Source organism: Lytechinus variegatus, chromosome 4, assembly GCF_018143015.1.
Source record: "Lytechinus variegatus isolate NC3 chromosome 4, Lvar_3.0, whole genome shotgun sequence".
In the NCBI taxonomy this organism is placed as follows: Eukaryota; Metazoa; Echinodermata; class Echinoidea; order Temnopleuroida; family Toxopneustidae; genus Lytechinus; species Lytechinus variegatus.
In genome coordinates, this window is record NC_054743.1 from 30,109,758 (window position 1) to 30,131,066 (window position 21,309).

At 36.2% G+C, this 21,309-nt stretch overlaps 1 protein-coding gene across 2 annotated transcripts in view; it reads left to right on the forward strand.

Annotated features, from left to right (window-relative positions):
• The first annotated feature begins 5,159 nt into the window (after window positions 1-5,159).
• The window catches only part of LOC121413808 (xaa-Pro aminopeptidase 1-like), a 48,785-nt gene continuing 32,635 nt past the window's right edge, over window positions 5,160-21,309 (forward strand). For both annotated transcript variants that reach the window (XM_041606771.1, XM_041606770.1), the window contains exons 1-2: window positions 5,160-5,263; window positions 19,673-19,806. In XM_041606771.1, coding sequence (XP_041462705.1) covers window positions 5,227-5,263; window positions 19,673-19,806 — 171 coding nt within the window. In that variant the 5' untranslated portion in view covers window positions 5,160-5,226. The remainder of the gene's footprint in view (window positions 5,264-19,672; window positions 19,807-21,309) is intronic.

Sequence of the window (21,309 nt, forward strand, 5' to 3'; positions counted from 1 at the left end):
TGGTTGTACAATATCCATGTGCTTTGTGTAAGTTAGCAGTTAAGAGAAATCATAAAGGTCTTTTGTGCACTTCGTGTGACAAATGGGTACACATATCTTGTGCCGGCGTACCACTAAAATTGTACAATAATGTATCCCATCATTTTAATAACTGGGAATGCCCTAGGTGTATTATGCAACATTTGCCATTCTTTGACTTTGATATCGACGTAACCGGTAAGGCTAATGATGTTAATGGTAATCATGGATCTACCCAATGTAACAATTCACTTGCATGTGACTTTATTTACTCGTGCCTTTCAGGTAAAGGAATTAAATTTACTCAGTTGAATGTAGTGAGTCTTTATAAACATATCGATGAGATACGCACTATCTTGAGTTGTAACGACATACATTTACTTGCTCTCAATGAAACGAGACTTGATACGTCCATAAATGATAATGAAATAGAAGTTCCACATTACAACATTGTTCGTAAAGATAGGAATAGGTTAGGCGGTGGTGTTTCATTTTATATTCATGAAAGTGTAAAGTTCAGTATAATTAAGGATTCTCCTATGTCGGAATTTGAAGCCATACCTGTTGTCATAAATATAAAAAAGTCTAAACCAATAATGCTCTTAAATTGGTATCGACCGCCGAATTCTAAGTCTGATATTTTAGACCATTATGAAAACTTTTTGGAATATTCGGAAACTCTAGACTGCCATCTTATTATCATGGGTGATATCAATCTTGATATATTGAAAGAGTTTGACGATTGTACCACGAGACGATATAAGCAGATTAACAACGTATTCTCATTATCTTTTGTCAATACTACTGAATGTACCAGAGTTACAAGTCAATCTGCCTCTCTTATTGATCACATGTTAACTAACAATAGTTCTATGATTAAGTCCTCTGGTGTCATACATAATGGTGTTAGTGACCATTCGATGAGCTATCTCGTTTGGAAATCCCATCATATTCATTCTGGTGTCAAGTATTGTACGTACAGGAAATTGAAAGATGTTGATATCAATAAGTTCAAGTCTGATTTATCTCAGCAAAACTGGATTGAGGTTGAGTCGGAAAATGATATCGAAAAAGCTACTGATAAATTTGAAAAGCTATTCCTAGAAGTTGTAAATACACATATGCCTCTTAAGACAAAAAGGGTTCGAAAAATTCTATCACCATGGATAAATGAAAGTATATATCTAGCAATGAAGAAAAGAGACATGGCCAAAACAAAGGCTATCAAAACAAAAAATGAGAATTTTTGGAAAGATTATCGTGTATTGAAGAATAAAGTAACATCTCTGATCAAAAAGGCTAAGAAAGATTATTATACAGAACAACTAACCAAAGATAAAAATTCTAATAATTCATGGAAAACACTATCTTCTTTATTACCCCAAAACATTTCTTCGGCTCCACCTCAGTCCAGTCAAAGTCAAACCATGGCCAACCAATTTAATCAATATTATGCAAATATAGGTAATTTGTTGAACCCGGCCTCTGCGACAGAAAATGACTTAGTACATGATGAAAACGTTACTGGTATGGCAGTTGAACATCCATTAAAACTTTGTACTGTTAGTCAAAATGATATACTGAAAGAAGTACTACAACTGAAAAATAAGAAATCCGTGGGTTTAGACGGAATATCCATTCATATCCTAAAAATGTCCATACATGAAATTATACGTCCAGTTAGCTGTCTTATGAATAAATCCATCGTTCAAGGTGTCTTTCCAAAGAAATGGAAAATTGCCAAAGTTATTCCGTTACACAAAAAAGGTGATCGATCAAATCCTAATAACTACAGATCGATTTCTATTCTTTGTTGTTTATCGAAGGTTCTTGAAAGATTAATCCATAAACAGCTCGTACAACATCTAAATTGTAACAACATTATCACTTTGGACCAATCAGGCTTCCGTCCTAAACATTCTACTTCAACTGCCCTAATCAAAGTCACGGATGAGTGGTTAATAGACCTTGATGACGGAAAGTATACTGGTGCGGTCTTCGTTGACCTCCAAAAAGCTTTTGATATGGTTAACATTCAATGTCTACTTGAAAAACTTAAAAGAGCTGGGATTAAAGAAACGAATTTGAACTGGTTTCATAGCTACCTTTCAGACAGGAAAATTGTAACATGTATTCATAACTGCAACTCTGAAGAATTACCAATCAGGCAAGGGGTTCCTCAAGGATCGATACTAGGTCCATTGCTTTTTATAATTTTTATTAATGATTTACCTACTATTTTCAAGTCATGCAACATCCATCTCTATGCAGATGACACTGTGATTTACTTTTCTCATAAAGATCCCCACGTAGTTCAATCAACGTTAAATAGAGAGTTGCTCATTCTTGATAGATGGATGGACTTGAATAGACTTAAAATTAATTATGACAAAACAATGTGCATGCTTTTTGGAAATAGACATATGCTAAAAAAACACAATGAACTAGATTTAAGAATTGATGGTCATACCATCAAACAAGTATCTTCGCTGAAATACTTGGGTGTGTATATTGATTCAGAACTGAAATGGGATGTTCATGTTAACCACTTAAGTGAAAAGGTGGGTCGTATGATTTCGTTCCTCCGTAGATTAAGTAAATTTATCAATAGGAATAACTTGAAAATTATCTATCAGAGCGTTATACTACCCAACTTGGATTATGCTGATGTAATATGGCAATCTTCCTATGACAAATATACAGATCAGCTACAAAAGTTGCAAAATAGAGCTGGTAGAATTATCCTTAATATTAACAATCGGTCACATGTTTCTACTGACTCAATTCATGAAATAATGGAATGGCAAACCCTGAAGTCTAGGCAAAACATTCAAACAATGATGTTTAAGATCCTCCATGATTTGGCTCCTAAATATCTAACAAAATACATATTTTACACCTCAAGACCTTACCATTTTCGAAAAAATAATTTGTGCCTCCCCAAACCCAGAACTAATTATTGCAAACGCACATTTTTCTATAGGGGGACAAAGTTGTTTAACAGTATCCCAGATAATATTCGTAATTGTATGACCTTAAACTCGTTTAGATCAGCGTTGTCACATTTGAGACATTGATTTCTTTTTTGGGGGAGGGGGATGGGGCCCGGGGATGGGGTAGTAGTGTAGGAGTAAGCAAACTGATAGTGATTTTTTCCCTCTTCTCTCCTTTCTTTCTTTTTTCTACCTTTTCTTTTCTCTCTTCCTTCATTTTCCTCTTTTGTCTTTTCTTTTCTGCATGTTCTCTCTTTTTACTTGGTCCCCATGGAAGACCAGCCGCACATATAATTGGTGCAGCTGAATATGGGTTATCCAACCGTCTCTTGTCTTAAGTTTGATCTTTTAACTTTCTTAACATGTTTCAATCAATCATTTTTTTAAATCAATGTTTAGAACCATTATGTATGTATATGTTACTCCTTATATCTCTTGTATATATATTGTTATGTATTTTTTTATGACGGAAATAAAAAAATATAAAAATAAAAAAATAAATAAAAATATAAATAAGTGAACAGGTGAGTAATCAGCTACAGGTAATAGCTTATTTTCCAGTCGTCTGCACTCTAACAGCATATCTCGATGTGTTATTTTATGAAGCTATTAGCTGAAAGTAATCTAAGGACCAATTTCTTAATCGCCTCTACCTGATCATCTGCGAAAATTATAACCTGGCCCGTATTCTTATAAATTTTGAAATGACGAAGAGAGGTATTGACGCATGTTCTTTTATTATGATATGAAGTATTACTTCATATCTCAATACTTTTTAAACCATCTAATTTATTCATCTTAACCCCCAAAACTTATTCAAAAGTATGTCGGTAATTATAGCGTGCTTTATCTCATCATCATGCTTTATCTATACATGGGACCTTATGAAGATCCAGTGTACATTCTAAAGGGTAAAACAAAACTGAAAAAATGGCTTATAAGTTATGGCTTCAAGAGCGCCAACAAGTGTCTGAACTGACTTGATCTAATAGCCATTTCGCAACAACCGATTTCGTTATAACCGATCGCTCAAATAATCTCTGTCCCCACGTATTTGAAAACATAAGCCCGTATTTTGAAATCAGGTTTAACTTAGACCATGGTCTTACACTGTGCTAAAATTTATCATATGAAGCCAAAAGTGTCACAATTTGTATTAAGTTGTATGTTTCTTTATACTTATGTTTACTGTGCACTTTCCTGATTCATCGATGGCGTAGACAATAATCTGTTTATATACTCCCTAGATAATAATTAACGATTTGAGAGCCAAATGAGCTGAAATAATTATATCTCTACTGTTAGGGATTTATGTAACAATTGGCTATCCATACTTAAACCACAACTTTAAACCCGAGTTTAAGTTGAACCTGACTTCAGAATACGGGCCATAGAGTCGTTAGGTGTAGCTTAGATCATCATGCATTCAAAACGTAAATTAATAGCCACAGCATAACCCCCCCCCAAAAAAAAAAAAATCAAAGAAGCATTGGCTGCACGTATTGCTTCAGCACCTGGTTTATTTTTTTAATCGACTTTAAGGTCATTCGGTTTTAGGTAAGTGACATGATAGGCCATTCCGAATAAGCCTTTCAGCTGAATTTAAACCATTGCAACATCCATCATTACTAGTATGATGCATAAAAATAGATTTTGGGGAAACTTTATGAAATTTATTTGTAGAATTTTCGACCGATGAATATTACTTCCCAGTATACATTTTGACCTATATGTTTTTTTCCTTGTGTGGCTTAATACAATGGACACTTGATTTAGAATAAAATCTTTGATTTATTTCTTTGATCTTTGACAAAAAGGATTCAAGCGCTTAGCACAGTGTTCACCAATTCTTAAATGGAGTGAAATTAACGACACAAATACAGCAATATCTCTTTGAAATTAGAACGTAGAAAGATAAGAAAACGTCAAAATATTTATGGTCCCTTTTGATAAAAAACCTCTGCCACATACATGCACCTATGCACACATAAAACAAAGTTTCTCTGCGTTTATCTTCAAAGTGTGTGCTTAAATCGGATAGGCTTGTGCCCTTTAGACTAGAGGTTAACAAGCTTAATATACCCTCCCGTGCTGGGAGGTACTTAAGTGTCGGGTGCAAAATCAAATAACAGATAAGCAATGGATTTGTGGATTGCTCATCTCTGATCTGCTATCATTCATCGGATCCTCCCTCGTGAAGTCCAGTGGCTTAAAAATGAAGTCGCTCCTTTTATCCATATGCTGTATTTTGGGTAAGTCTTTATCACGCTTCTTTCTGCTTTTACCACGTTGTCCTGTTGATATTGCCGATTGTTATTTATTCGGCCGATATGCATCGAGAGAAAATTAAAGTTTTAAAGAATGCAATAAGGTTAATTGTTTTACGAACAAATTAATTTAACTTAGTTCGTCATACGTGACTCGCAAGGAGCATACTGAATTACCTACAATTCCTATCAAGACCTGTTTGCTATACAATATTCCAGGCGACGGAAATGTTGACCTAAGTTAACCTATTGTATTTGGTCGAAATATCTGTTCATGGTAATGTATTTCCAGTGTTTGACCCCCGGGTTTCATCATACGCTCGTGGGTCCCGTAACACAAAGGTTAGCGATTGATCGTACATGTACACTTGATTTTCATGATTAATTGTACATTGTAGTCTATCGTTACGGACACCTGGACTTATTCAAAACGATTGTGCACATATCTAAATTCATAATCGCATGGTCAAACTTTCGTGAAATCGGTCATACTTTTCTTGATTATGTAGAAGTCCCGTGCCCGAGAAATCTAAGGCGCCTGTCAAGACACGCGAAATTCAAGAGTTCGGTGCCCGGCCAATATGTTTTTAAGTCAGGCGTAAATATCAAATCCATTGTGCTCTTTCATCCAGTAAAATAAATAGAGAAATGGTGTAAGCGGTCGTAACAGTGTGTGTGTGTGTATTTTCTTTTTTCTATATTTTCGGAAATTGTGCAAAAATAATCATTGCTCGAGGCACTATTCAGAACGTAATAGTATCATGTTTATTTGTTAATATTCAATATACTCGTGAAAAAATCGCAGAACTTTTCATAGGCTCGAACATTCCATTACATTTGGATACCATTTATGTAAATTCATGTCGCGAACCACTTTAAACTCTTTAGTAACCATGGTACTGACCCTGTCTTGTGTGTCTAAGTTGGCAAGTTTCTAAAGGGATGTGTGTGGGCCTTTAAGTTTTGAGGGACAGTTGATTAACAGGTTTTCGCCTCGGGATTAATCATCGCCTCTTTAGGATTTCCTGAAAAAACATGACAATCTACATTCTAATAATTTCTTATACAGGAAACTCATTCCGGAGTACTTAGAGTTCCTAACGTGCGTAAACGTTCGGTTTAGTGCTATGGACAGCATCTCACTTGAGCTGCTAAGCTGCATAAGATCAAGTAAAGTATGTGACACATGTCAGTATGCTGAATGATTTTGTCATCTTAGTACAAAAATTGTGCTAACATATTGCGGTATTATTATTGTGGTGTGCTATTTGAAATGGTGATCTCGATATCCAAAGGTCAGACCAGTAACTCTTGTATGAAATTGTAGGCCTACTCAACACAACTCCAAGAAAGAAAGAGCAATGATATTTACGACATTCAACACTCTAAAAAATGAAGTGCTAATTCAGCTCTTAAAGAGCGTGTATAGTGACTGCACTTCGGAGTGCTGATTTTTCTCGTTCAAATTTGAACTAGACAAATCAGCACTCCGAAGTGCAGTCACTATAGACGCTCTTTAAGAGCTGAATTAGCACTTCATTTTTTAGAGTGAGGCATGAGGATTTCGGATGTATACATGAGACAAAAAACATTTTCGTTTGAAAGATCCCTCAGCCTAAAATAAGTGTAAAACTGATAGAAATATTGATAAAGTTCGTTTTATTATGTTTATTTTGAAATTCGTGTCTGAATCTTCCTCCTAACTTTGAATTTTTCGACAATACAATCTATGTGAAAGAATGTTCATCTTGACCTGTTGACGTTTAACGTTCTTGTAACTCGAATGTCATGGGTAATCACGATCAACCTTTCCCCTGCGCTTGCCAGGAAATGACCTAACAGAACCCTATATCATCAGCTAACGGCATATTTTGACAAGTGGCATATCATACACGATATATATATATATATAAACAATGAAAACCCAATAAGCAAATTTAGGGTCAGGCCCAATGCCGTAAGGTCCATTCTTTGTGTCTGTACTGTCCTCGGAATCAAAATGGATGGGGGGGGGGGGGGGGGGCTAGATCGAGCGATGCTCATTTCCCTATGCCTTTTAAAATAGATCTTGAATACATTTTTAGGGGAAAGACTGGAAACAAAGGACGGAGGAGAGTATTGAAAATGGAGGACTATGCTCTGCAATCAAGCTACCCGTAGTTTTCTATAACAGAAAAAAAAGAATATTAAATGATTTTAGATTGTCCGCCCTCCCCTCTGAAAATCCTGATGGCATGTGTCCGGTTACGTGTCGAAACGTTTTGATATTTCACCTAAGGTTACTTGTTCTGAATCTAATGTCTGCTCTTTTACTGGAATGGCAGCATTTTCAATATACTCAATTTATTGTATTTTGCGACTGTTTGGCACTGTATTTCGTTATGTCATAAGAGAGAGAGAGAGAGGGGGGGGGGGGGTCCAACTACGACTACAAAAAATATATGAATCAGTAGAGGAAGAGAAAACGAGGAATACAGAAGAGAAGGCTTGTTGAAAAGAGTCGAATAATACCCTTGATCTTCTCTGAGAAACAAAAGAAATTACCTTCAGACCACATTACTCACATCCCCAATCGACAAACCGACGTACCGCATAGCTTGGTAGTATGGTTTTTATATTAATGTTGTAGCATTGTCAATTATTAATGTGGTCGCTAGACGAGAAACCCAGAAGAGGATAAATAGGTAGGTACCTTGGATACTTGGATTGGTGTCTGACGGGGTGTCTGATTAGGTCAAGTGTCAGGTCAAACAAATAATAGTCATGACTAAAAGATTATAAATACCCAGACAGTGCTTCCATGCCATATACCGACTTCGTCACATAAATTTGGCATAGATATATCAAATAGAAACGCTCTTTTGGTCACGTTTGTAATCGAACTAAGGCGAAGTTAGACGTAAGGTTTATATTGATCTAGTGTGTGAGCATGAATATGAAATAACGGTGTCATAAAATCGCTGATTTCATACTATGAATTTCTTTCAAGAGAATAAGATTACACATATGGCGAGATGAAATCAAACACTGTCATTGGATTGTATTGTGAATACTGTAGTATAATGCTTGTTGAATGACATTAAGTTGTGTTACCAAGCATGCCAAGATGCATATGACATGCGAGGATCACCAAATGGATCGTAAGCATGCTTTATCTGGGGGGTGGGGGTCGGTGGGTGGGAAGGGAACAGTCGCTTGCGATTTGACTATTACTGTTGGGAATGGGGAGGGGGTTACAGTGGAGCCGATCACCCCCTTTTTTAGGTAGTGAAAACGCAAAATAAAAGAGAGGCGAAAATATGGAGAGAACATGGAAGAAAAGAATAGTAAAAACATGAGGTCTTGGCCTTCTTACTATGATATCTCTATCTCCATGTTTACCATGTAAAAAATAAAACATTGCCTGCTGGCCCCTCTTGCCCCATCCATTATACTTTCACTTATGAGAGGGTGGCAGAGGGTAAATCACCCTAAAGGGTCGAGGAGTGACAGCGTTTTTGATAAAAGAGAAAAACGCTGCCCTAGGCCCCTTCCACCCCTTTCGTCTTTTAAAGTGCAATACCATGCCGCCACCCTGAGTATGTAGGGGTTCATAATGTTTACCGACGCTAGTGATTATTTCTACCCCCCCCCCCCCCCACTCATTAAACATCTTGAATGCCACGCACGCTGACATACTGGTTTAAAGGTATCGACATTTTTTTCTTTTTTTTGAAAACATTGAAATTGTCTGACCATGCTGACGGAAGTTTGATGGAAGCATGGTAGAATGAGAACCAGGTATACTAACCATATTGGCAGCAATCCGGAAGGGGGGGGCAGGGGATGTGTCCTCCCTCGATTTTCGAATTAGATACACTGGAGCCTATATGTGAGAGGGTCGCCTCGCCCCCCCCCCCCCACCAGATCCAGATGGATATACATTTTAGGTTACATGAATGTATTCGATGATGTTCTGCGGTCATGATAAACACTTTTGATCTGTGTTGCCTGTGAACCCAACTGATAACGTCAGATATTTTACCTTTCGTCACCTACCGTAGAATGTTTAAAGGTATTGTTTAACTTTGTGAGCAGCCGATTTAAAAAAATTAAAAAATTAAAAAAATGAAACATGTGTACAAGTGCATGTATTGGAACTAATAAACCCTGAAAACAACCAATATTGAGAATGAAAAGCTAAAACTACAAGGCAAACCCCGATTTTGTAAATAGGCGTCTTATAGCTAGACACCTAAATAGCACACATAAGTGTATGGGATGAAATTAAAATTGTGTTTCTGGTAACTTTATATTTCAATTTTTGAAGCACTAAATAATTATTTTCGAACGCAATTTTTTCTGGGCTTCATTTTTGTAACATATCACAGACATAGGTGACAAGTGTGACCTTCTAGCTCAGATTTTTTTTTAAAGTCAAACCAATGTTAACCAATCACTTTAAGATCTGCAAAGGATCTGATGAGTGACATTTAGTAATTTATGGCAAAATTGGTGGATAATTGGCAATAAAAAAGTGATTATGCCTGTAGAATCTACTTACAATAGAATGAATAAAAATACGGATCCACTCTAAAGAAATGTTACATAACATTTGGAGAGTGACAACCTTTTTCCAAATATTGTATTCAACGTTGCATAAAGCTACATCCATCATTTTACGTGCTGGGTCGAACCATTTAAAGTGGTAAATACAACATACAGAACAGGTAGCCAATCTCCCAATCTATCTAATTTTTTAGAGAGTTTCGATGACAAAAGTAAATTAATTAATAGTAAACTGCCATACCATTAAAATTTCAAACTTAATGTACTCATTAAATTGTTTAACACACGTAAAGAAATGTATCAAACTGCCATGGTTGTATAATCTATGTACGTAAGTAAATGATTGTTTACTAATGGCTTGAGAAGGAGTACAAAGTAGTGTGCGGACGATAACATATCTAATCAAAGAGATAAGAGGTAATTTGGCATATACACTCATTCTCATTATTTATACCTATAAACCACTTAAATGAGGTAGTTTTATAGATGCTATCCACAAAGGAGCACCTGTCACTAGATAAGGGCTAGTATTAGAATATGATATAACGATATCATCTAGACTATTCCTTTAATGCACAATAAGAAAATGAATGATTTCCAGGGAAACTTTTTTTTACTATAATAGTTCATTTCCTAGCTGACGTCATATTGTTTAGTTTTCTAAACAAAAGGGGATTTATAGGTGAACCATTAGTTGTCCCTGCATCCTTAAGCAACAGACAGCTGTATTTGTTTGCAACGCCAATTCTGTGACGCAGTTCTTTGCCCCCCCCCCCCCTCCTACCCAAAATGAAGGAGTAACGCGATTGCCCATTACATTATTTTGGGCCAGATGAAAATGTTGAAGATTTTGCGTCGCAAATTTGAATCCCATGTGCTTATCGAGGTGAACAAAAGTTTGACATTGACCTGGGATGTCCTGTAATTTGTATTGCCCTTGGCAGGCATTCTGGTCCTCGTATGAGGTCAGGAAATATGTTGATATTGTAGTAAAGGGATGGTCCGGGCTGAAGGTTTTTACGACTTAATAAATAGAGCAGAATTCACTGAGAAAAATGCCGAAAATTTCTTCAAAATCGTATAAAAACAACAAAGTTATTGAACTTTAAATTTAAGCAATATTTTGCGAAAACAGTCGTCATGAATATTCATTAGGTGGGCTGATGATGTCCCAATTGTTCTTTTCTATTTTATTATATGAAATTAGGTTTATTAAATTTTTTCCCTCCAAGAACTAAAAAATTGGATTGACAAATTATTTAGTGCATTTGATATTTATTGCCACAACTTATTTCATTAATAGGAGACGTATTATTCATACAAGTATGAAATTATGAGAAAAATTATGTAACATCATCAGCCCACCTAATGAATATCCATGACGACTGTTTTCTTCACAAAATATTGCTAAAATTTAAACTTCAATCACTTTGTAATTTATTGTCCGATTTTGATAAGATTTTTTGGCATTTTGCTCATTGAAGTCTACTGTATGTAATAAGATATAAATATTTTCAGCCCGGACCATCCCTTTAAAGTAAAAAGTCGAAATATGGCGTTATAGGGAGAATCGTGAGACTGGTTTGTAATATTTTAACGCCAAAATGGGAAACATGGTTACATAATTATGATACTTTCAAACGTTTCAACTGGTATGAATTTATAATGAGAACAAAGTGAATCTGTACCTGAGAGCCAACTATCTTATCGTGCTTTTATGTCGTCATTTTGCAGACTTAATGATTCTTTGTTAGAGCTTTGAAAGTGCACGACTCTTACTAGGTATATATTTGTTCTGAAAATAGTATAGACAATCAGAATATTGATAGAGACAAATATAGTGATTTCAGTTATGATGATGATGAATAGACGTGTAGCATGATGATACCATAAATGGCGAAATCGAATGAGGGCTAATCTAGTCGGAGTTCATATGTAGGTCCATAGGCAACTCATTATTGGTTTGAAACTACCCAGAATTAAATAAAGTTTTAACCAATCGCCGTATAGAGTGGAAAGTATGTTGCCCAACATTTTTAAGATTGTTGGTAAGTTGGTTTATCATTAGTATCTTCCTGCCCGATGGTTAAAACATTTCTGCAGCCATGATATTAACCAGGGTATGAATGTTGCCTGTTATTTTTGTTATCCATGTCACAGTAGGAAGTCGACATATTTCCTGTCAAAACAATATCACCAATACCAGATGGGACTTATCCTTCATTTTGTTTTACTTAAAATTGTCTTTAATCGAAGTCGTTTCCTCTAACGTTGAAATGTACGATTTGTTAGAATTCTCTTCCTAGTCCTTTTTATTTTCACATCAGGGGTGCTGTGCGGGTGTGTGTGCGGGAGGGGAGGGGTTGGGCTGATCACAGCCAATTGAAAAACACACCCATACCACAAAAAAACACGGAGTGGTGACCTGTTGGGCTAGCAGAGGCCTTGTCAACAAAGTCAAGCCAATCTTAAAATCAATAGTGGTGACGAAAATGTACAGTAAGCCTTTCTCGTATCAAAGATCTATAGTGTGATGACACCATGCAGTTGGTATAATCACATAATGCAGATAGACAGCAACCTGTCAGCTCCGTGAATCATGAAATACTTGCCATGATTGCCAAGAAGAACGATGAGCTGGACCGGAAGTGTATATTAAACAGGTATAGCATGGGTTGTCCCGGTAAAAAAAATATTTTAAAAAAGAGAGAGGGGAGAGGATGTATTCTACGGCGTTTCGCGCACATTCGGGGGTCAGAAAGGGGCGTTTGGGTGTGTGCGTGAGGGAGTGTGTGTATGGGGGGGGGTTGATAAGTCTAATTTTCCGCCCTTATTGTTTTTCATCATACAATCCAATTCATGTAGGGAAGATTTACAAAAGTTGACAATGATTGTTTTTTTTTTTGGCTTAAAATATATGCAGTGACAGGGGTTTTCTTGTCACTCTCCTGCTTAGGTTTGCCTCCGCTAAAATATTAATGTATTGAGAAAATTTTGATATATTAGAAGAGATTAAAGACATTAAAAGACATGATGTAGTAAAAATGTTTTCGTATGATAAGGCGCACCACGTTTTTCGGTTTGGAGTCGCCAGCTAAATTTATTTATTTTAAGTCGATTGCGTCCGAAAATAAGGGTAACATTCAGTCCCATTAAATTTAGTCCTGTATACAGCTTTAGTAAAAAGTAATGCAATGAACTGTGTGACTTTTTATTTATAGGCATAAACTTCTATGACAAGATCACAAAACGAAATTAAAGAGATTTTCTGATCGATTCCTCAAATTATTTGAGAGGTGCCGTGGCCGACTGGTCTAAGGCGTCTGGCTATACATGGAAAGTCCGGGGTTCGATCCCCGGCCGTGGCACCTATGCCCGTGAGCAAAGCAGTTAATCTACAAAGCTCTTTTATCTTGTTTTCATATAAATGGAAATGCTATATGCATTATTGTTAACTAGGTGTGCACTTTAAAAAAAAAATGCTAAAAAACAGCAGCACAATGGAACACCTTTTGAGGCTCAACTATTATGGATATCCTGGAGAAAGAAAGACTCTCGATGATTATAATGATTAGGCCGTTGATTGTCGACTCTCTTTCCTTAAAATGTAATTGTGATGAACTTATTGGAGATGAAATTATACTTTTTTTCGTTTGATTAATTTGTTTACCTATTATACTTATTTATTTATTCGTTCTCACAATTTTAGACATCGTATTTGTTAACGTCCTGTGCACCTCACTATAAAATTGTGTCTGACTATGGAGGGTAGGTGAACGAAGTAAATGCCTTGATGAATGGTGTAAACGAAATTGAACCATCAGTGCCACATGACCACATCACCTTATCAATACAAATGACCCTACCACAGTCGGGTATTTTTAAGCTGGTTTAATCTAGTTACCCTTGTAAAATCTGTCTGAGGTAAAGGAACAAGTCTTTGATAAATATTATTCATTAACTATTAGATTTATAAGAGGAATAGAGTGAGGGAATTAACTTGAGGAGACTTAACATGCTCAACAGACCTATATGAAACTATCCAATGCAATCAATGTCTGAAGACAAGGAACAAGTTGTTTATGATAAACATTAATCATTGGATGTTGAAAGAGGAACAAGGTGGGAAAATCAATTTCTTAAGGAGGCTTGCAGGATGAGATAATTCATCAAACTCTTTTCTGTTATCAGCTTTGTTCGATTATCGTCATGAACGAGTTATACTCGACTAATGAGTAACCGACAATAAACTACATGTACATTAACCAAAATTAGTTTGGAAACAAGAGCAATAATGATATGAAACAAAAGATTTTTTTCTCTTTTTTTTCTCTTTAGACAAGAGATAGATACAGAGAATGACATCATGACCAACTTGTTTCGATTGAAACCGTCTTGAATCTATTATCCATTTCAACACAGCATTGTTTATGTTGGTTAAGCAATCGCGTGACAAGTTTTCAATCGCAGTAGTTTTTATCATTTTTAAATCAATTTACGTACATACCTGGAAATAATGTAAAGGAGGTAATAATCATAGGCCGACACGATTTACATGTTCAAAATATTAAAAAAATTTCTGCAGATATTTGAAGATAACCTTTAATATATTTTTAATCCTTTTTATTACCACCTACTGGGGACGAATTGAACATAATGGAATCTACTTACTTGTACACACTTAAAATATTGGGCAACATACTGTGCACTGTGTTGGGTAATGAATGTTGGTATATATTGGGCAGTCATTATCCAATTGACCAAATTAAATACCCAATTATCAGTTTTAGAGAAAAAAATGGGGCAGTTTGGCATTTTTTTGCCGAACTATTTTAAGAGTGTAATTTCTTGGATGTCTCAGAAGTAATTGGTTGCGGTTGGTTATAATAAGACTGATACAATTTTATTGCTTGCCAAAAATAATATAAAATGATAATTCAAGCGAAACTGATTGTTTTACTGTATGTTTAACAGAATGTACACTCCAAAAATATTGGGTAAAAATGCTCCATGAGGGTAATTATGTGTCCAACAATTTTACATTTCTTTTGGACATTCTTATTTATCCAGTGTGATGAAAATTCTGCCCATTTTAAAATAATCATTGTAATTGCTGCATAATGTTTTAGCCTTACTAGACAATATGATTCCCGCATCGGATAAAATACCGCCCCTACTCGGTTGGACACATGATTTGCCCTGTGCTGGTTAAAATTTTACCCATTAGGCCTATAGTTTACAGTGTAGTGCGTGAATCTCTATCGGCATCAATTATGTCATATTTAAAAGTGGCATTCTACATCTTATAAACAGCTTTATTTGATCAGGGTGGCCTGATTAGTTATAAAACTGTTGACCTTGTGTGCTCTAAGATAAAAAGCGTATGTATCTGCAAACAATATCCTAATCGGTTTCTTAGACGCACTCTTCCCTCCATCTTCATATTTGCTAATGTTAATGTGAATTACTTGTTACATATTATTCACTATTGATAGTGCATATTAGTGCACCTTTAGTATGGACACAATTCCTGGTCGGAGATTAACGGTTGGAAAATGGCGAACATCATGTCGTATTTCTTCTCACAATAATATAACAACCAGAAATTAATATTATAGATAAGAAAATATATTAAAGATTGAGAAGGTATATGAAAAAAAAATGGCTATTGACATGATCTGATTGATGGGTCTGTTATTCAAGGGTTGTTCTAAATACTATTTTAGACAGGCCTACATGTTTACCATCTTTTTTTTATTATGTTTTTACTGTTTTCATAAATAATCAATTACAAGAAATTACAATATTTAATAATTAGAAATGATCGTAAACAAACAAACAAAAATAAAACAACAACCATATGAGTGCCTTGATTTCGGGTGATGAGGGTAATTTTACAATGTAGGGTATGGATTTTGCTCGTGACAAGGGCATGAATTACTAGTATGTAAACAAAGTCCTTGCATGCTTTATGACATCAATCCCTATATACATGCATACACCAGCGTTGATATTATGATTTTAGATGTACATGTACTTTGATTGGTCATGCTTTGCTCGATAGCGAGTTTTGTAATTATTTGCTTTTGATTAGACCTTGTCAACAAAATGGCAACAAATGTGCATGGCGAGTATGGGGTAAACATGGCAAAGTCTTCATAAAATAAAAATTGATTAGGTTATCTGAGGAAGAAAACCCCGATCTTTTCACAGTTGATAACATGCAAAATCTACATTACGATCATAAACATCACATGACTGACAAATTATTAAACACAACAATATGCACCTTCACACGCGAGTCCACCCACAAGACCTATTGTATATGATAAATCAGAAAACATGTATGATATGAATGAAACTTTAATTTCCTTTAATCACTTTTTCAGGATAACAAGGATTGGATACATTTGAAAACTGAACATGATAATTTGACTTTCTATATTTTTTCTTCATTGGTTTATTTCATAAATCACCCTTTTTCAACAAATTAAAAATGAGAATATTTTTCCATTATATATCGTCGTATATAAGTAATTTCATTTTGTCCAACATTACACACTAGGGAATATAATACATGATTTTGAATTAAATCAGGGCTTCTGAATAGTTTATTAATCATCAAATAAACATAGAGAAAAACTTGGGAACACTTGGTGCAAGGGTCAAGCAAAAATTAACACACCGTTCGATCCATAGAGATAGGGAGACAGACCTTTCATTAAATGTATTAATATATTTACTGTAGAAACTCCTTTACTTGAAATAATCTTATCTCGAATTGGTAACTCGCTGGAGATATCGCTGACTCGCCGATGGGGGGAGGGTATGGAGTTGAATAATAAAATGACGTTGTAGAATAATACGTTTATGGAACTTCTATCATGTCTATGGATCATAGAACACTGCAGATACTCTTTGACTACATTCTTCTTTTCATGAGGACTAAAATCCCCGGCTAAAATCTAAACATTGAATAAAGGTTTTACCCGGTGTCAAAAGAAAGATATGCGTCCATGTCATTTACTACGTCTAAACAAAGTGTCTTTGCAACAGGCACGGTCCATGTTTAGTTTATTTCTTATGTTGACAGGAGGGGGGTGGATACCAAGAATATAATAGTCTTTTGTCTGTTACGCAGGATTCATGTCTAGCGGTTTTATAGCTTACAAACTTTAAAGGTGTCCTTCAAACAAAAAAACATTTAATCAAACACGCAAAAAAATAAAAGAAAACCAAGAAAATGTTCCCAACTCGGATGAAAAATAATTAAATATTTGAGGTATTCTTGAATCATTATTTATATTATTTTCACAATTCCAAAGCTAATGAAGTCCTGTCTCAATGTTTATCCACCCTATTACTCCTCTTGTTTCACACGTGTTTATAAAGTCACCTTCCTTTCTAACAAGGGAATTGCAGCACTGATAAAAGTACACATTAGTAGTCAGTCGAAAATTTTAAATTTCTTGGAGGAGAAATTTCGAAAAATTGTAATTTGATTAAATAAAAGAACAAAATAGGATGAGATGACGTAGTTAGCTCTCTCATATTCTTGATAGAATGCATGAACATCTGAACGAAAAGAATGCATAACTTAAAAATGCTATATACAACTTTGAAATTTACATCCGATAATAATGGATTTTTATGTGTTTCTGATATTGATTTTGACTATATTCATTCCAAATTTATTATCTAAGCCTGCAGAGCATCCATTTACAGTCGATATAAAGTAATATTGTTCAAGGCGGCTCTTGTTCAAAGGGTTTAGTTCCATGATTGTTTTGTGAGTTGTTTGTACTCTTTTTAATCTCTTGAAAACAAACCAATAACGTATAATACAGTGCAATATGTTAACCAATACTGCTGTTAAATACTTGTCAATTTGACCTCTGGATGTGCTTATATACAGTAGTTAAAAAGTTCCACATGTTTTGGATAAAAGATCCCCTCCCTTTGTTCTGATATGATAAGATTCCCAACATTATTATGCCTCCGGTACACAGTGTTTTTTTTATCTGCACATGGTAAATAGGACTACCACCCCTTCTACATGTTCTACCAACTGAATTTTCCTTGTATATTGAAATTCTGCCAAGGGCGGGACCAAGGGGGGGGGGGGGGGGTAGGGATGTGACCGCCCCACTGATTTTGCACGTAGGAGAGGAGAAGAACAAAGAATAAAGGAGGGAGAACAACGGATGAAAGTAGAGTATGAAAAGAAGAGGTATGAGCAGTGCAATTTGATATTACCCTTGTTAGTAAGAAATAAAAAATGACGTCACAACAGGTCTTCTAGCCCCCTATCAAACAATCATGGTGCCGCCGCAATTGAAATAGACATGTCTGCATTTGACAAGCTCTAAACATTTTATTTTGTTACTAACGATAACAACATATGTGATACGAAGCACTAGAGTCATCTTTATCTTAATATGTTTGCACAGAGAAGTACTTTGCCCGACATTGCAGTACCACAACCTCTAGCATCTCCCTGTTGGCTCCATGTAGTCGAGGTTATGACCAACCCCACCTTTACTCTCATCGAGCCTTGGACATATCGATATTAATTACCCATTGATGACCCTTATTCAATGCCCAATCCTACGTTATTGTGTCAACAGAGAGGCAATACATACATTTTATTTAAGGGGCGGATCCCTTGTGCATCGGTATGAAAAGGAAGTACCTTGATTATCCCCGATTCCAAAGCGTTTCGCCTACACTGAACACTTCGACAAACATGCCGAAACGGGCTTATATTCACCAGCTAACCCCTGAAAGTAACTAAAACTTTTCGATTGTTTACAAATACAGAGGACTTTAGAACCAGGAACTTTAGGTTTGCTTTGAAAGTTCAACTTACTTTAGCCATTCAAAAAGACTTTTTGTTAGAACGTCATGACCAAAGAAAAATCCAATGAATCTTCTTCGCGCTTCAGCAAAAGGGCGTCGCGCGGATTGATGGAGGAGGGCACCAAAAACTTAAATTTACCTAGAAAGCCTATTTTGTACCCCCCACATAATAGTATTTGTGTATATTTAGATGAAATAAGAGCACTGGACAAGTATACTGCATGCTGGCCCAATCCGAACGGTTGAGCTCGGGCCACACGAACAGTGGGACGCAAACAGTTTAATATCCGTCTTGTCCATGAGTACTCGGTTATATTCCTAACTAAATCCTGAGACTGTGTTCTCCGACGTCTCCGTATAATCAGTCGTGAAGTCTCTTTTCATGAGCATGATGATGAAAGATGAAATAAATCCGTATTTTATTGTTCGAAATAGACATGAAATTAAATACTACGAAAATTCGCTTTGCCCGATTGAATGTGGGCCCGGCAGCCGCTGTGCAACGCCAGATCGACGAGGCTCTCTCCCTTTTCATAATCGTTGAACGCCAAACAGGGTACGTGCAAAACTCATCATAGTTTGGTCTGACGCGGCCGGGGTATGAACCCCCCCCCCCCGACCTCCCGGTTATGAGATGGACGCTCTACCAATTGAGCGAACACACCAGTGAAGTAGACATGCTTGAAATGTAGGCTTAACATCATCTTCCTACCACACACTTCCATAGAAGGAATTCGGAATTCTAAGTTTCAAACACTGCTTATCTAATAAAAACTAGGGCATTCCAAAAAATTCTGTTGCCAACTGTATGCAAGAAAATGATCAATCTATTTTGAAGTGAATAAAATGAATGATTCAAAATCTAAAATTTAACTCCCATTTTCATTTGGTTCAATCAGTCGAGCTTCCCGACCTCACCTCCCTCACACACAAACCTGACAAGCTGGCAACGTAATTAATTTTTCTCTAATTTCTTATCTCTTTCAGTTCTGTCATCATGTTTGGCGGAACCAATCGCAATGTACGATGCTGATGAGGTTCCTCTCGTCCACGGAAGAGGAAATTCTCGAGAAAGGCGAGATGCCGGAGATACGGAGCGAGACTGTTCTTCGACACCACCGGTATGCCATCAAATTTAACATAAGTATCGTACCCAAACGCTCTACGCACGTGCGCACGCACACACACACACTCACCTTCACAACCATACACTTTCCCCTCAATCTTAAGCACCAAAAATGACCTACAAACACTTTGGGTAAAGTGCTCCACGAAGGTAATCATACGTCCAACCATTATTTCTTTTCGGCATTTTTATTTATAAAATGTGATGAAAATTTCACCCATTCTAAAGTAATGGCTGCTTATTTAAAATATTGCCCAAAATTGGTTGGACACATAATTACCCTCGTGGTGGTATTCATTCTTAGCTTTAGGTTGCCCATGCGTGAAGTGGAGTATTCTGACTTGAGAAAATCAGCTCAACTCGGCATGGGCATGAGAATTCGTCCGTCTCGCGTCGCCGTTCTTTTCACAACCGTTCTCAGGCAATCCTACGCTCTTAATTAAATCGCGGCGCGTGAGTTTGATGGAGCAATTGTACTTAAAACGCCCTAAGTTGCTATTGCACAACGCAGAATTTGGAAGAAAACGCAGCATAGGGTGGGAAAAGACTTCGTGTCATGGACGGCGTTGAGAAATCTTAAGCTCTCTAATGTTATTGATTAAATAAAAAAAATCATTGATGAATCAGATCAGAAGCTAATCATATGTGTTAAAAAAAAAGTTGACCAGTCGAAATATGATCAGTGAAGAAAATGAAGAAGTGTATAATTATCATTTACTTTTTCTTTAATGGTAGTGATGATAATGACGACGATGATAAAATATTATTGTCGTAGTTGTAATTGTATTAGAAGAAGCAGTAGTAGTGGTAATAGTAGTGGTGGTGGTAGTAGTAGTAGTAGCATTAGCAGCTGCAATACAAACACATATAGTTCTTCTGTGAAGTTTTTAAATGCAGTATTGCCAAAAACGTACTCTTCACCTTTGACGTATATATACTCACTTTTCAATTACCCTTAACTATCGAAATATATATCTACAGTGCGTATCAAAAAAAGTTTACACTTTGAAAAAGTCCTGGGAATCAAAAAACACACCACACGTGGGTAATCTTTTCACATATAATCTTGGGTTTGGGTCTCATCTATCCAATGAAAGTAAAAGTTTTGTCAGAATGTTACACTTGAGTGAGCACTGTCCATTTCTGTAAGGTAGCTTGTCAAAAGTCCATGCACCGTTCTTCATCGTTCTTCCCGCATCCGGGTTTTCGCTTCGGCTTTCCCGCCCAACGTTCCCTTATCTTCAAAGGAACGGCCGCCATCAAAGGCCCTTTAATGCCACCGTTCTTTTGTTCGTCTTTCCTGCAAGTCTTAATTTCTGTCGAAAGGCCGAAGAATCTATTCTAAATAGCTCCCTCTACGACCAAAACAAATGTGTGCCTTCATCATGTTCATATTGACTGTCGGATCGAGAGTTCGGGTCACTGTTCTGAACTGTGGTTCGCATCTATCGGGTGCATTCATAAAGCCACGGTAGCTTAAAAAAAATCACGCATGTGT